General features: G+C 49.7%; 4 protein-coding genes across 5 annotated transcripts in view; 1 reads left to right on the top strand and 3 right to left on the bottom strand.

Annotated features, from left to right (window-relative positions):
- The window catches only part of LOC139554406 (mitoguardin 1-like), a 196732-nt gene that overhangs the window by 33672 nt on the left and 149660 nt on the right, over positions 1–13400 (top strand). The gene's annotated exons all lie outside the window — the stretch shown is intronic.
- The window catches only part of LOC139555370 (transport and Golgi organization protein 1 homolog), a 45923-nt gene that overhangs the window by 19510 nt on the left and 13013 nt on the right, over positions 1–13400 (bottom strand). The gene's annotated exons all lie outside the window — the stretch shown is intronic.
- On the bottom strand, positions 7776–9566 carry LOC139555372 (polysialoglycoprotein-like). The gene is made up of 2 exons (XM_071369129.1): positions 9551–9566; positions 7776–8893 (listed from the first exon to the last, which is right to left on the bottom strand). Exons 1-2 carry the CDS (start codon positions 9564–9566, stop codon positions 7776–7778), a joined length of 1134 nt encoding a protein of 377 aa, XP_071225230.1.
- On the bottom strand, positions 9910–12851 carry LOC139555371 (polysialoglycoprotein-like). Its single transcript, XM_071369128.1, has 6 exons — positions 12806–12851; positions 12562–12627; positions 12314–12397; positions 11641–12175; positions 11467–11604; positions 9910–10978 (listed from the first exon to the last, which is right to left on the bottom strand). The coding sequence occupies exons 1-6, from the start codon at positions 12849–12851 to the stop codon at positions 9910–9912; spliced, it is 1938 nt and encodes a 645-aa protein (XP_071225229.1).

The raw sequence follows: 13400 nt of genomic DNA, 5'->3' as shown, positions 1-13400 counted from the left end.
ACAAAGGCGTTGAATAAGGCCCTGTCTGGACCACTTTTACCGGGTGAAAGGAGCCAAGCCAGATATCGGTGTACAGTATCCGATCTAAGCTATCAACTGTTACAACTCCATTGTGTCCTCCTCCCAGAGTGCTAAGAACCTTGGCGTGATCCTGGACAACACCCTGTCGTTCTCAACTAACATCAAGGCGGTGACCCGTTCCTGTAGGTTCATGCTCTACAACATTCGCAGAGTACGACCCTGCCTCACGCAGGAAGCGGCGCAGGTCCTAATCCAGGCACTTGTCATCTCCCGTCTGGATTACTGCAACTCGCTGTTGGCTGGGCTCCCTGCCTGTGCCATTAAACCCCTACAACTCATCCAGAACGCCGCAGCCCGTCTGGTGTTCAACTTTCCCAAGTTCTCTCACGTCACCCCGCTCCTCCGCTCTCTCCACTGGCTTCCAGTTGAAGCTCGCATCCGCTACAAGACCATGGTGCTTGCCTACTGAGCTGTGAGGGGAACGGCACCTCCGTACCTTCAGGCTCTGATCAGGCCCTACACCCAAACAAGGGCACTGCGTTCATCCACCTCTGGCCTGCTCGCCTCCCTACCTCTGAGGAAGTACAGTTCCCGCTCAGCCCAGTCAAAACTGTTCGCTGCTCTGGCACCCCAATGGTGGAACAAACTCCCTCACGACGCCAGGTCAGCGGAGTCAATCACCACCTTCCGGAGACACCTGAAACCCCACCTCTTTAAGGAATACCTAGGATAGGATAAAGTAATCCTTCTAACCCCCCCCCCCCTTAAAAGAGTTAGATGCACTATTGTAAAGTGGTTGTTCCACTGGATATCATAAGGTGAATGCACCAATTTGTAAGTCGCTCTGGATAAGAGCGTCTGCTAAATGACTTAAATGTAAAATGTAACTGCTTTTCTCATGATGTTTCTCTCAGGAGTGTGAGAGGAGTCACAGTGGGCATGGAGAGAGATCTGTTCTAAACTTTTCTTATGTTGCTGGTATATTGGTTGACGAATGGACAAGACATAATGAGTGGTAAAGGTGAGACATTGAAATTGGGACATTATCATGGGCCATCCACTTTGAACTGTAAAGTTATCTGAAGAAGAAGGAAAAGGACGCCAGAAGAATCAGTGCCTGAAGGAGGGGGTTGGTCAACTGCGCCAATAAATTGTTTTAGACTTTTGGGGTATCAGGTTGATTGTAGAGGTCTACACCACGTAAGATTATAGTAATTTAGATTAAGAATGCATTAAGATACTGATCTGTATTATAATCATGATTATAAAAGTGAATAGTATAATTATGGGATAATTATACTGAATGTTAATATGAATGTAAATTCTGCCAATATTGATGTGTGTTAAATTGAGTTTTTACTTTGAGTGATAAGACCAATTTGAATCACTGAGGAATGTCATTCTAAATTTTGGTTGGATATTTAGTTGGGTTGAAGCTATGATTTGGAATATGAATGATTTCCCTGACCTATTTTCTATTCTGAGCATAAGGACTGAGAGGGAAGACTGTTCTATATGTTATGATGATATGTTATGTGTTTAGATACTGGTTCTCATGTAACTTAGGGAACATTTCTATGTTATGGTTTTTATTTTTCTCAACAATTAATTATTCTGTGTGATTAAACCTGTGCAAGTCTGTCTTGTAGAATAAAGGTTGTAAATGTAGTTTCAGAAGGGAGAAAGCTTACATATAAGCTAAGGTACTTGACAATGAAGGGATTTGATTCTTTATTTTTCTTTTAAATATTGAAAATATTTTTTTAATGCATATACTCTGCAACTACTGTTAGATAAATGTGTATAGTTAATGTTCTGATTCTAGAGAAGGGACAATGTCCCTTGAGAGGGGAATGTCGTGGCAGAATCAGATTTAGCTAAGTAACATAGATAGATAAGATGTTATTTTCATCATATGCTTGTGAGATACTTGTCATTAGAATCTTCTGAGCTAGGGATTGGTAACTTGGGGCCAGAGAGGGGAGAGGTCAGGCTTGTCTTCATATGTCAATGTATATGTTAAACCATGTGGTGCTAAGTAGAATATTAGAAGGGGAGGAGGACAGAGTGGAATGTTGGTTTCTTATGGGAACGTTGTTTGTAACTATTCCTAAACCATGGGATGGAGTTATTAATTGGGAAACCAGTTAGTTATCTCATACAATGTCTGTACGCCAGTCACTCCCTACTTTTCTCATAGGGGGAAGGAGTTTGGCCGTGTTTGGAACCATTGTATGTCCCCTCTGAGGTTGCCCTTATCTTGACCTAGTATTTGACCTAAGGGGCTCACTGTCTGATTTTGAGTTTGTCCAGGTTTGGGAGTATCTAGAAATGACAATTGATATATGCCATTGGATGAGGTAATGTTTTGGTAGGCAGTGAAGTATCAAGCATGAGATTTAAACCTTGTCTTGGGAGATCAAACCGAACGATGATTTATAGCTGATGCTGTCTAGCGATAGGATACTCCTCTTTCGGGTAAAGGATTCTTTGTAAGTTGAGAGGGGTGTATCTTGGCTATAAATGAAACTAAGAATTGTTTTGTAAGCACTCTCAGAGAATTCATTTATAGACACTGAATTGATCTGAGAGTCATTAAAGGGCTTTGGTGAAGCTTGTATATATATATTAAAGATGGAATATATAATTTAACTCTGACTTGTGTGTGGTTGGCTCTCTCTCTCTCTTTATTGAGTAATACAGGAAATTTCCACGACATGGCCCCGACCTACTATCTGCTAGCTTGTTAGCACCAGCCTGCTAACTGTCTGAATCGCCGTGTCCCCAGCCAGGCCAACCACTCACTGGACCCATATGTTCACTTGGCTACGCATGCCTCTTTCTAATATCAATATGCCTCATCCATTACTGTCCTGGTTAGTGATTACTGTCTTATTTCCCTGTAGAGCCTCTAGCCCTGCTCAATATGCCTTAACCAACCATGATGTTCCACCTTCTACATATGCGATGACATCTCCTGGTTTAAATGTCTCTAGAGACTATATCTCTCTCATTACTCAATGCCTAGGTTTACCTCCAATGTACTCACATCCTACCTTACCTTTGTCTGTACACTATGCCTTGAATCTATGCTATCGTGCCCAGAAACCTACTCCTTTTACTCTCTGTTCCGAACGTGCTAGACGGCCAGTTCGTATAGCCTTTAGCCGTACCCTTATCCTACGTCTCCTCTGTTCCTCTGGTGATGTAGAGGTTAATCCAGGTCCTGCAGTGCCTAGTTCCACTCCCACTCCCCAGGTGCTCTCATTTGTTGACTTCTGTAACCGTATAAGCCTTGGTTTCATGCATGTTAACATTAGAAGCCTACTCCCTAAGTTTGTTTTACTCACTACTTTAGCACACTCTGCCAACCCGGATGTCTTAGCCGTGTCTGAATCCTGGCTTAGGAAAACCACCAAAAACCCTGACAAAAAAAACCTGACAAAAGTTCTGGGACACTGTAAAGTCCATGGAGAATAAGAGCACCTCCTCCCAGCTGCCCACTGCTCTGAGGCTAGGAAACACTGTTACCACCGATAAATCCACTATAATTGAGAATTTCAATAAGCATTTCTCTACGGCTGGCCATGCTTTCCACCTGGCTACCCCTACCCCGGTCAACTGCCCGGCACCCTCCACAGCAACCCACCAAAGCCCCCACCATTTCTCCTTCACCCAAATCCAGATAGCTGATGTTCTGAAAGAGCTGCAAAATCTGGACCCCTACAAATCAGCCGGGCTAGACAATCTGGATCCTCTCTTTCTAAAATTATGTGCCGAAATTGTTGCAACCCCTATTACTAGCCTGTTCAACCTCTCTTTCGTATCGTCTGAGATTCCCAAAGATTGGAAAGCTGCCGCGGTCATCCCCCTCTTCAAAGGGGTGACACTCTAGACTCTAGTTTTAGAAAGAGAGGATCCAGATTGTCTAGCCCGGCTGATTTGTAGGGGTCCAGATTTAGAGTCTAGACCCAAACTGCTACAGACCTATATCTATCCTACCCTGTCTTTCTAAGGTCTTTGAAAGCCAAGTTAACAAACAGATTACCGACCATTTCGAATCCCACCGTACCTTCTCCGCTATGCAATCTAGTTTCAGAGCTGGTCATGGGTGCACCTCAGTGCACCTCAGCCACGACATCATAACCGCCATCGATAAGAGACATTACTGTGCAGCCGTATTCATCGACCTAGCCAAGGCTTTCAACTCTGTCAATCACCACATTCTTATTGGCAGACTCGACAGCCTTGGTTTCTCAAATGATTGCCTCGCCTGGTTTACCAACTACTTCTCTGATAGAGTTCAGTGTGTCAAATCGGAGGGCCTGTTGTCCGGACCTCTGGCAGTCTCTATGGGGGTGCCACAGGGTTCAATTCTCGAGCCGACTCTCTTCTCTGTATACATCAATGATGTCGCTCTTGCTGCTGGTGATTCTCTGATACACCTCTACGCAGACGACAACATTCTGTATACTTCTGGCCCCTCTTTGGACATTGCGTTAACTAACCTCAAGACGAGCTTCAATGCCATACAACTCTCCTTCCGTGGCCCCCAACTGCTCTTAAATGAAAGTAAAACTAAATGCATGCTATTCAATCGATCACTGCCCCCACCTGCCCGCCCGTCCAGCATCACTACTCTGGACGGCTCTGACTTAGAATACGTGGACAACTACAATTACCTAGATGTCTGGTTAGACTGTAAACTCTCCATCCAGACTCACATTAAGCATCTCCAATCCCAAATTAAATCTAGAATCGGCTTCCTATATCGCAACAAAGCATCCTTTACTCATGCTGCCAAACGTACCCTTGTAAAACTGACTATCCAACCAATCCTCGACTTCGGCGATGTCATCTATAAAATAGTCTATCACAGTGCCATCCGTTTTGTCAATAAAGCCCCATACACTACCCACCACTGCGACCTGTATGCTCTCGTTGGTTGGCCCTCGCTTCATACTCGTCGCCAAACCCACTGGCTACAGGTTATCTACAAGTCTCTGCTAGGTAAAGCCCCGCCTTATCTCAGTTCACTGGTCACCATAGCAGCACCCACTCGTAGCATGCGCAGGTATATCTCACTGGTCACCCGCAAAGCCAATTCCTACTTTGGTCGCCTTTCCTTCCAGTTCTCTGCTGCCAATGACTGGAACGAACTGCAAAAATCACTGAAGCTGGAGACTCATATCTCCCTCACTAGCTTTAAGCACCAGCTGTCAGAGCAGCTCACAGATCACTGCACCTGTACATAGCCCATCTGTAAACAGCCCATCTATCTACCTCATTCCCATACTGTATTTATTTATTTATCTTGCTCCTTTGCACCCCAGTATCTCTACTTGCACATTCATCTTCTGCACATCTACCATTCCAGTGTTTAATTACTATATTGTAATTACTTCGCGGAGTAATTACAATATAGAGAGATAAGGCAGAGCTTTACCTAGCATGGACTTATAGCTGACCTGGAGCCAGCTGGTCTGGCGACGAATATGTAGCGAGGGCCAGCCGACTAGAGCATACAGGTCGCAGTGGTGGGTGGTATAAGGTGTTTTAGTAACAAAACGGATGGCACTATGATAAACTGCATCTAGTTTGCTGAGTAGAGTATTGGAAGCTATTTTGTAGATGACATCGCCGAAGTCGAGGATCGGTAGGATAGTCAGTTTTACTAGGGTAAGTTTGGCGGCGTGAGTGAAGGAGGCTTTGTTGCGAAATAGAAAGCCGATTCTTGATTTGATTTTGGATTGGAGATTTTTATTTATTTATTTATTTTTATTTATCCGTTATTTTACCAGGTAAGTTGACTGAGAACACGTTCTCATTTGCAGCAACGACCTGGGGAATAGTTACAGGGGAGAGGAGGGGGATGAATGAGCCAATTGTAAACTGGGGATTATTAGGTGACCGTGATGGTTGAAGGCCAGATTGGGAATTTAGCCAGGACACCGGGGTTAACACCCCTACTCTTACGATAAGTGCCATGGGATCTTTAATGACCTCAGAGAGTCAGGACACCCGTTTAACGTCCCATCCGAAAGACCTTCACCCTACACAGAGCAGTGTCCCCAATCACTGCCCTGGGGCATTGGGATCTTTGTTTAGACCAGATGAAAGAGTGCCTCCTACTGGCCCTCCAACACCACTTCCAGCAGCATCTGGTCTCCCATCCAGGGCCTGACCAGAACAAACCCTGCTTAGCTTCAGAAGCAAGCCAGCAGTGGTATGCAGGGTGGTATGCTAGTTGTTTAATATGAGTCTGGAAGGAGAGTTTACAGTCTAGCCAGACACCTAGGTATTTATAGATGTCCACATATTCTAGGTCGGAACCGTCCAGGGTGGTGATGCTAGTCGGGCGGGCGGGTGCAGGCAACGAACGGTTGAAAAGCATGCATTTGGTTTTACTAGCGTTTAAGAGCCGTTGGAGGCCACGGAAGGAGTGTTGTATGGCATTGAAGCTCATTTGGAGGTTAGATAGCACAGTGTCCAAGGAAGGGCCAGAAGTATACAGAATGGTGTCGTCTGCGTAGAGGTGGATCAGGGAATCGCCCGCAGCAAGAGCAACATCATTGATATATACAGAGAAAAGAGTCGGCCCGAGAATTGAACCCTGTGGTACCCCCAAAGAGACTGCCAGAGGACCAGACAACATGCCCTCCGATTTGACACACTGAGCTCTGTCTGCAAAGTAGTTGGTGAACCAGGCAAGGCAGTCATCAGAAAAACCGAGGCTACCGAGTCTGCCGATAAGAATACGGTGATTGACAGAGTCGAAAGCCTTGGCCAGGTCGATGAAGACAGCTGCACAGTACTGTCTTTTATCGATGGCGGTTATATCGTTTAGTACCTTGAGCGTGGCTGAGGTGCACCCGTGACCGGCTCGGAAACCGGATTGCACAGCGGAGAAGGTACGGTGGAATTCGAGATGGTCAGTGATCTGTTTATTAACTTGGCTTTCGAAGACCTTAGATAGGCAGGGCAGGATGGATATAGGTCTGTAACAGTTTGGGTCCAGGGTGTCTCCCCTTTTGAAGAGGGGGATGACCGCGGCAGCTTTCCAATCCTTGGGGATCTCAGACGATATGAAAGAGATGTTGAACAGGCTGGGAATAGGGGTTGCGACAATGGCGGCGGATAGTTTCAGAAATAGAGGGTCTAGATTGTCAAGCCCAGCTGATTTGTATGGGTCCAGGTTTTGCAGCTCTTTCAGAACATTTGCTATCTGGATTTGGTTGGCATAAATGAGTAAAGCGGTGCCACAGAAATGTTTGAATTACAGCAGATACCTACCGGTAGCTCAAACGTTGGAGCCAATTTTGTTGCTGTATTAACTGCATTTAAAGGTTGCGTGTACGTGCTTTTTGAATTCATGGCGACTAAGTACGGTTTGCTACGACGCACACCCTGAGCGTTCATCATGCGGCTAGAGAAGGCCTGTATGAACAGACTTCCTCACGCTTCTCATGGAAATTTACCGGTTTCTTCCAATGGTTTATCCCATGTAAATCGGAGTGGGTGGAAAATCCTGGTCAAACTGTTCCTGCCCTCAAACCCTAGGTTAGCGGCGCTACAAGCAACTCTGGGAGAGCCTGGACCTGATAGTAACCTGCCAGCTAAGACAGGTTAGCATTGACTTATTTAAACCTGAAAGTTTGGATTGGCACTGGGATATGAAGACACCCCACCAAAACAATGGGCTAATGATACAAGAGCTGGTTTTACATGTAAGCATTCACTAATAGGAAACCAAGTCAGTTACAGGAGAAGATATCCATGTTTGTGGTCATCGGGGGCTCAGATGCAGAAGTGAACAGTTCCTCAATGGCATGGTCAGACGGGCCAGTGGCAGCTTCAGAGGTAGCGTCGTCGGAGGACGGGCCAGTGGCAGCTTCAGAGGTAGCGTCGTCGGAGGACGGGCCAGTGGCAGCTTCAGAGGTAGCGTCGTCGGAGGACGGGCCAGTGGCAGCTTCAGAGGTAGCGTCGTCGGAGGACGGGCCAGTGGCAGCTTCAGAGGTAGCGTCGTCGGAGGACGGGCCAGTGGCAGCTTCAGAGGTAGCGTCGTCGGAGGACGGGCCAGTGGCAGCTTCAGAGGTAGCGTCGTCGGAGGACGGGCCAGTGGCAGCTTCAGAGGTAGCGTCGTCGGAGGACGGGCCAGTGGCAGCTTCAGAGGTAGCGTCGTCGGAGGACGGTCCAGTGGCAGCTTCAGAGGTAGCGTCGTCGGAGGACGGTCCAGTGGCAGCTTCAGAGGTAGCGTCGTCAGAGGACGGGCCAGTGGCAGCTTCAGAGGTAGCGTCGTCAGAGGACGGTCCAGTGGCAGCTTCAGAGGTAGCGTCGTCAGAGGACGGGCCAGTGGCAGCTTCAGAGGTAGCGTCGTCAGAGGACGGGCCAGTGGCAGCTTCAGAGGTAGCGTCGTCAGAGGACGGGCCAGTGGCAGCTTCAGAGGTAGCGTCGTCAGAGGACGGGCCAGTGGCAGCTTCAGAGGTAGCGTCGTCAGAGGACGGGCCAGTGGCAGCTTCAGAGGTAGCGTCGTCAGAGGACGGGCCAGTGGCAGCTTCAGAGGTAGCGTCGTCAGAGGACGGGCCAGTGGCAGCTTCAGAGGTAACGTCGTCAGAGGACGGGCCAGTGGCAGCTTCAGAGGTAGCGTCGTCAGAGGACGGGCCAGTGGCAGCTTCAGAGGTAGCGTCGTCAGAGGACGGGCCAGTGGCAGCTTCAGAGGTAGCGTCGTCAGAGGACGGGCCAGTGGCAGCTTCAGAGGTAGCGTCGTCAGAGGACGGGCCAGTGGCAGCTTCAGAGGTAGCGTCGTCAGAGGACGGGCCAGTGGCAGCTTCAGAGGTAGCGTCGTCAGAGGACGGGCCAGTGGCAGCTTCAGAGGTAGTCGAAAGCCTTGGCCAGGTCGATGAAGACAGCTGCACAGTACTGTCTTTTATCGATGGCGGTTATATCGTTTAGTACCTTGAGCGTGGCTGAGGTGCACCCGTGACCGGCTCGGAAACCGGATTGCACAGCGGAGAAGGTACGGTGGAATTCGAGATGGTCAGTGATCTGTTTATTAACTTGGCTTTCGAAGACCTTAGATAGGCAGGGCAGGATCGGATATAGCGTCTGTAACAGTTTGGGTCCAGGGTGTCTCCCCTTCTGAAGAGGGCGGATGACCGCGGCAGCTTTCCAGATCCTTGGGGATCGTCAGACGATATGAAAGAGATGTTGAACAGGCTGGGAATCAGGGGTTGCGACAATGGCGGCGGATAGCTTCAGAAATAGAGGCGTCTAGATTGTCAAGCCCAGCTGATTTGTATGGGTCCAGGTTTTGCAGCTCTTTCAGAACATTTGCTATCTGGATTTGGTTGGCATAAATGAGTAAAGCGGTGCCACAGAAATGTTTGAATTACAGCAGATACCTACCGGTAGCTCAAACGTTGGAGCCAATTTTGTTGCTGTATTAACTGCATTTAAAGGTTGCGTCGTCAGACGTGCTTTTTGCAACTTCAGAGGTGGCGACGTAAGTACGGTTTGCCACGACGCACACCCTGAGCGTTCATCATGCGGCTAGAGGACAGGCCTGTATGAACAGACTTCCTCACGCTTCGTCATGGAAATTTACCGGTTTCTTCCAGATGGTTTATCGCCATGTAAGATCGGAGTGGGTGGAAAATCCTGGTCAAACTGTTCCTGCCCTCAAACCCTAGGTTAGCAGCAGCTACAGAGGCAACGTCTGGGAGAGCCTGGACCTGATAGTAACCTGCCAGCTAAGACAGGTTAGCATTGACTTATTTAAACCTGAAAGTTTGGATTGGCACTGGGATATGAAGACAGCCCCACCAAAACAATGGGCTAATGATACAAGAGCTGGTTTTACATGTAAGCATTCACTAATAGGAAACCAAGTCAGTTACAGGAGAAGATATCCATGTTTGTGGTCATCGGGGGCTCAGATGCAGAAGTGAGCAGTTCCTCAATGGCATGGTCAGACGGGCCAGTGGCAGCTTCAGAGGTAGCGTCGTCGGAGGACGGGCCAGTGGCAGCTTCAGAGGAAGCGTCGTCGGAGGACGGGCCAGTGGCAGCTTCAGAGGTAGCGTCGTCGGAGGACGGGCCAGTGGCAGCTTCAGAGGTAGCGTCGTCGGAGGACGGGCCAGTGGCAGCTTCAGAGGTAGCGTCGTCGGAGGACGGGCCAGTGGCAGCTTCAGAGGTAGCGTCGTCGGAGGACGGGCCAGTGGCAGCTTCAGAGGTAGCGTCGTCGGAGGACGGGCCAGTGGCAGCTTCAGAGGTAGCGTCGTCGGAGGACGGTCCAGTGGCAGCTTCAGAGGTAGCGTCGTCGGAGGACGGTCCAGTGGCAGCTTCAGAGGTAGCGTCGTCAGAGGACGGTCCAGTGGCAGCTTCAGAGGTAGCGTCGTCAGAGGACGGTCCAGTGGCAGCTTCAGAGGTAGCGTCGTCAGAGGACGGGCCAGTGGCAGCTTCAGAGGTAGCGTCGTCAGAGGACGGGCCAGTGGCAGCTTCAGAGGTAGCGTCGTCAGAGGACGGGCCAGTGGCAGCTTCAGAGGTAGCGTCGTCAGAGGACGGGCCAGTGGCAGCTTCAGAGGTAGCGTCGTCAGACGGGCCAGTGGCAGCTTCAGAGGTAGCGTCGTCAGAGGACGGGCCAGTGGCAGCTTCAGAGGTAGCGTCGTCAGAGGACGGGCCAGTGGCAGCTTCAGAGGTAGCGTCGTCAGAGGACGGGCCAGTGGCAGCTTCAGAGGTAGCGTCGTCAGAGGACGGGCCAGTGGCAGCTTCAGAGGTAGCGTCGTCAGAGGACGGGCCAGTGGCAGCTTCAGAGGTAGCGTCGTCAGAGGACGGGCCAGTGGCAGCTTCAGAGGTAGCGTCGTCAGAGGACGGGCCAGTGGCAGCTTCAGAGGTAGCGTCGTCAGAGGACGGGCCAGTGGCAGCTTCAGAGGTAGCGTCGTCAGACGGGCCAGCTTCAGAGGTAGCGTCGTCAGAGGACGGGCCAGTGGCAGCTTCAGAGGTAGCGTCGTCAGAGGACGGGCCAGTGGCAGCTTCAGAGGTAGCGTCGTCAGAGGACGGGCCAGTGGCAGCTTCAGAGGTAGCGTCGTCAGAGGACCGGCCAGTGGCAGCGTCAGAGGTAGCGTCGTCAGAGGACGGGCCAGTGGCAGCTTCAGAGGTAGCGTCGTCAGAGGACGGGCCAGTGGCAGCTTCAGAGGTAGCGTCGTCAGAGGACGGGCCAGTGGCAGCTTCAGAGGTAGCGTCGTCAGAGGACGGGCCAGTGGCAGCTTCAGAGGTAGCGTCGTCAGAGGACGGGCCAGTGGCAGCTTCAGAGGTAGCGTCGTCAGACGGGCCAGCTTCAGAGGTAGCGTCGCAGACGGGCCAGCTTCAGAGGTAGCGTCGTCAGAGGACGGGCCAGTGGCAGCTTCAGAGGTAGCGTCGTCAGAGGACGGGCCAGTGGCAGCTTCAGAGGTAGCGTCGTCAGACGGGCCAGCTTCAGAGGTAGCGTCGTCAGAGGACGGGCCAGTGGCAGCTTCAGAGGTAGCGTCGTCAGACGGGCCAGCTTCAGAGGTAGCGTCGTCAGAGGACGGGCCAGTGGCAGCTTCAGAGGTAGCGTCGTCAGAGGACGGGCCAGCAGCTTCAGAGGTAGCGTCGTCAGAGGACGGGCCAGTGACAGCTTCAGAGGTAGCGTCGTCAGAGGACGGGCCAGTGGCAGCTTCAGAGGTAGCGTCGTCAGAGGACGGGCCAGTGGCAGCTTCAGAGGTAGCGTCGTCAGAGGACGGGCCAGTGGCAGCTTCAGAGGTAGCGTCGTCAGAGGACGGGCCAGTGGCAGCTTCAGAGGTAGCGTCGTCAGAGGACGGGCCAGTGGCTTCAGAGGTAGCGTCGTCAGAGGACGGGCCAGTGGCAGCTTCAGAGGTAGCGTCGTCAGACGGGCCAGCTTCAGAGGTAGCGTCAGAGGACGGGCCAGCTTCAGAGGTAGCGTCGTCAGAGGACGGGCCAGTGGCAGCGTCAGACGTAGCGTCGTCAGAGGACGGGCCAGTGGCAGCTTCAGACGTAGCGTCGTCAGACGGGCCAGTGGCAGCTTCAGAGGTAGCGTCGTCAGAGGACAGGGCATCATTTGCCAGAGAGCTACCATGGTTTGGAGAAGCTTGGGATTCTACTTCATTAGTCTCGAAATACTCTAGAGAGAAAACATAAAGGAACAGTTGGGTATTCTACAGCAACACAGCTGTTCTACACGGTCTAGGCCAAATTGCCATTCGAATGTTGAGCAACATGAACCCAACACAGATTTAAAAGTATATGTTTCAGGCCGTACCTTCTCTGTCTTGTTTAGCGTCAGACCCTATGGATCGGAGCAAGGCCAGGGCATGCACAATGGAGACGTCATTTGATGACAGCTCTGAAAAACGTAGGTTAAGGTACACAAGCAAAAATGACCAAATCAAAGGGTTTGACAACGTTATTTAGACAACTAAGTTACTCTATGGTGTTGAATGAGTGTCAAACACAGCAGCACCATAGACACAGTACAAAGCTAGAAGGGTTGTGGAAAGAAACACTTACCTCCAAGTCTCCTCTGCAGAGAGACTTGATCTTGCTTCTGGGACTTTCCAACAGGGTAACAAGAAACTGAGGAGAAAGTGTTGACAGAAGTTGAGTTGACACAAAATAGCTACATATATTATTAGTGGTGAAGAATACAAGATGACCAATGCGGAAGAAACAGAAAGTCAAATTTGAATCTCCAACTTATAAAGTCAGGCATATTTCCCAAACAAATCCATTCAACCCAAATTAGTGAACCAACCTTTGACAACCCCCACAGTCAACACAAAGAGCAGCAATTCTCTCATTCTTTGGTGGGCAGGCAATCTTTTCTACTCCATATATTGCATTTATATCTGTAATGTTTAACCCTAATGGTCTCAGCTCAGCAGTAGAAAGAAGTAGGCCTAATTATTTTAGGTGTAATCTTCAAAGATATTAGGGGGAAATAAACACTGTACCCAAATCCACTTTTTACAATGCTCCTGGGAAATGGGTAGGCCTCCACCATATAGTCCTCACAGTTTTACAGCTGTGTTATATTCCTTTATTTACATAGATCACATACATAAATATATATGTTAGCTGTAGGTAGCTTTGGGATAAAATTCCCATATTGTATTGTTACTAACATAAATCATAATATATCATATTTTCCTCATTTGCTCTGTAGGAGGTTCGTCATATGAAGGACATTCAAGTGGGTGTGACCCCTAAACTGTAGGAGGGGCTCAGTGGGGTGACAGACATCCTGTAAGGGATCTCCAGCTAGTGTCTGAGGACCTGTAGGAGGCTGTGTCTACAGCTGTGGGGCAGGACAAGCATGGTAACCTAACCTCAATGTATGAAGGATTTTA

Source organism: Salvelinus alpinus, chromosome 26 (assembly GCF_045679555.1).
Source record: "Salvelinus alpinus chromosome 26, SLU_Salpinus.1, whole genome shotgun sequence".
In the NCBI taxonomy this organism is placed as follows: domain Eukaryota; kingdom Metazoa; phylum Chordata; class Actinopteri; order Salmoniformes; family Salmonidae; genus Salvelinus; species Salvelinus alpinus.
This window is presented reverse-complemented; position numbering and strand designations above follow the sequence as displayed.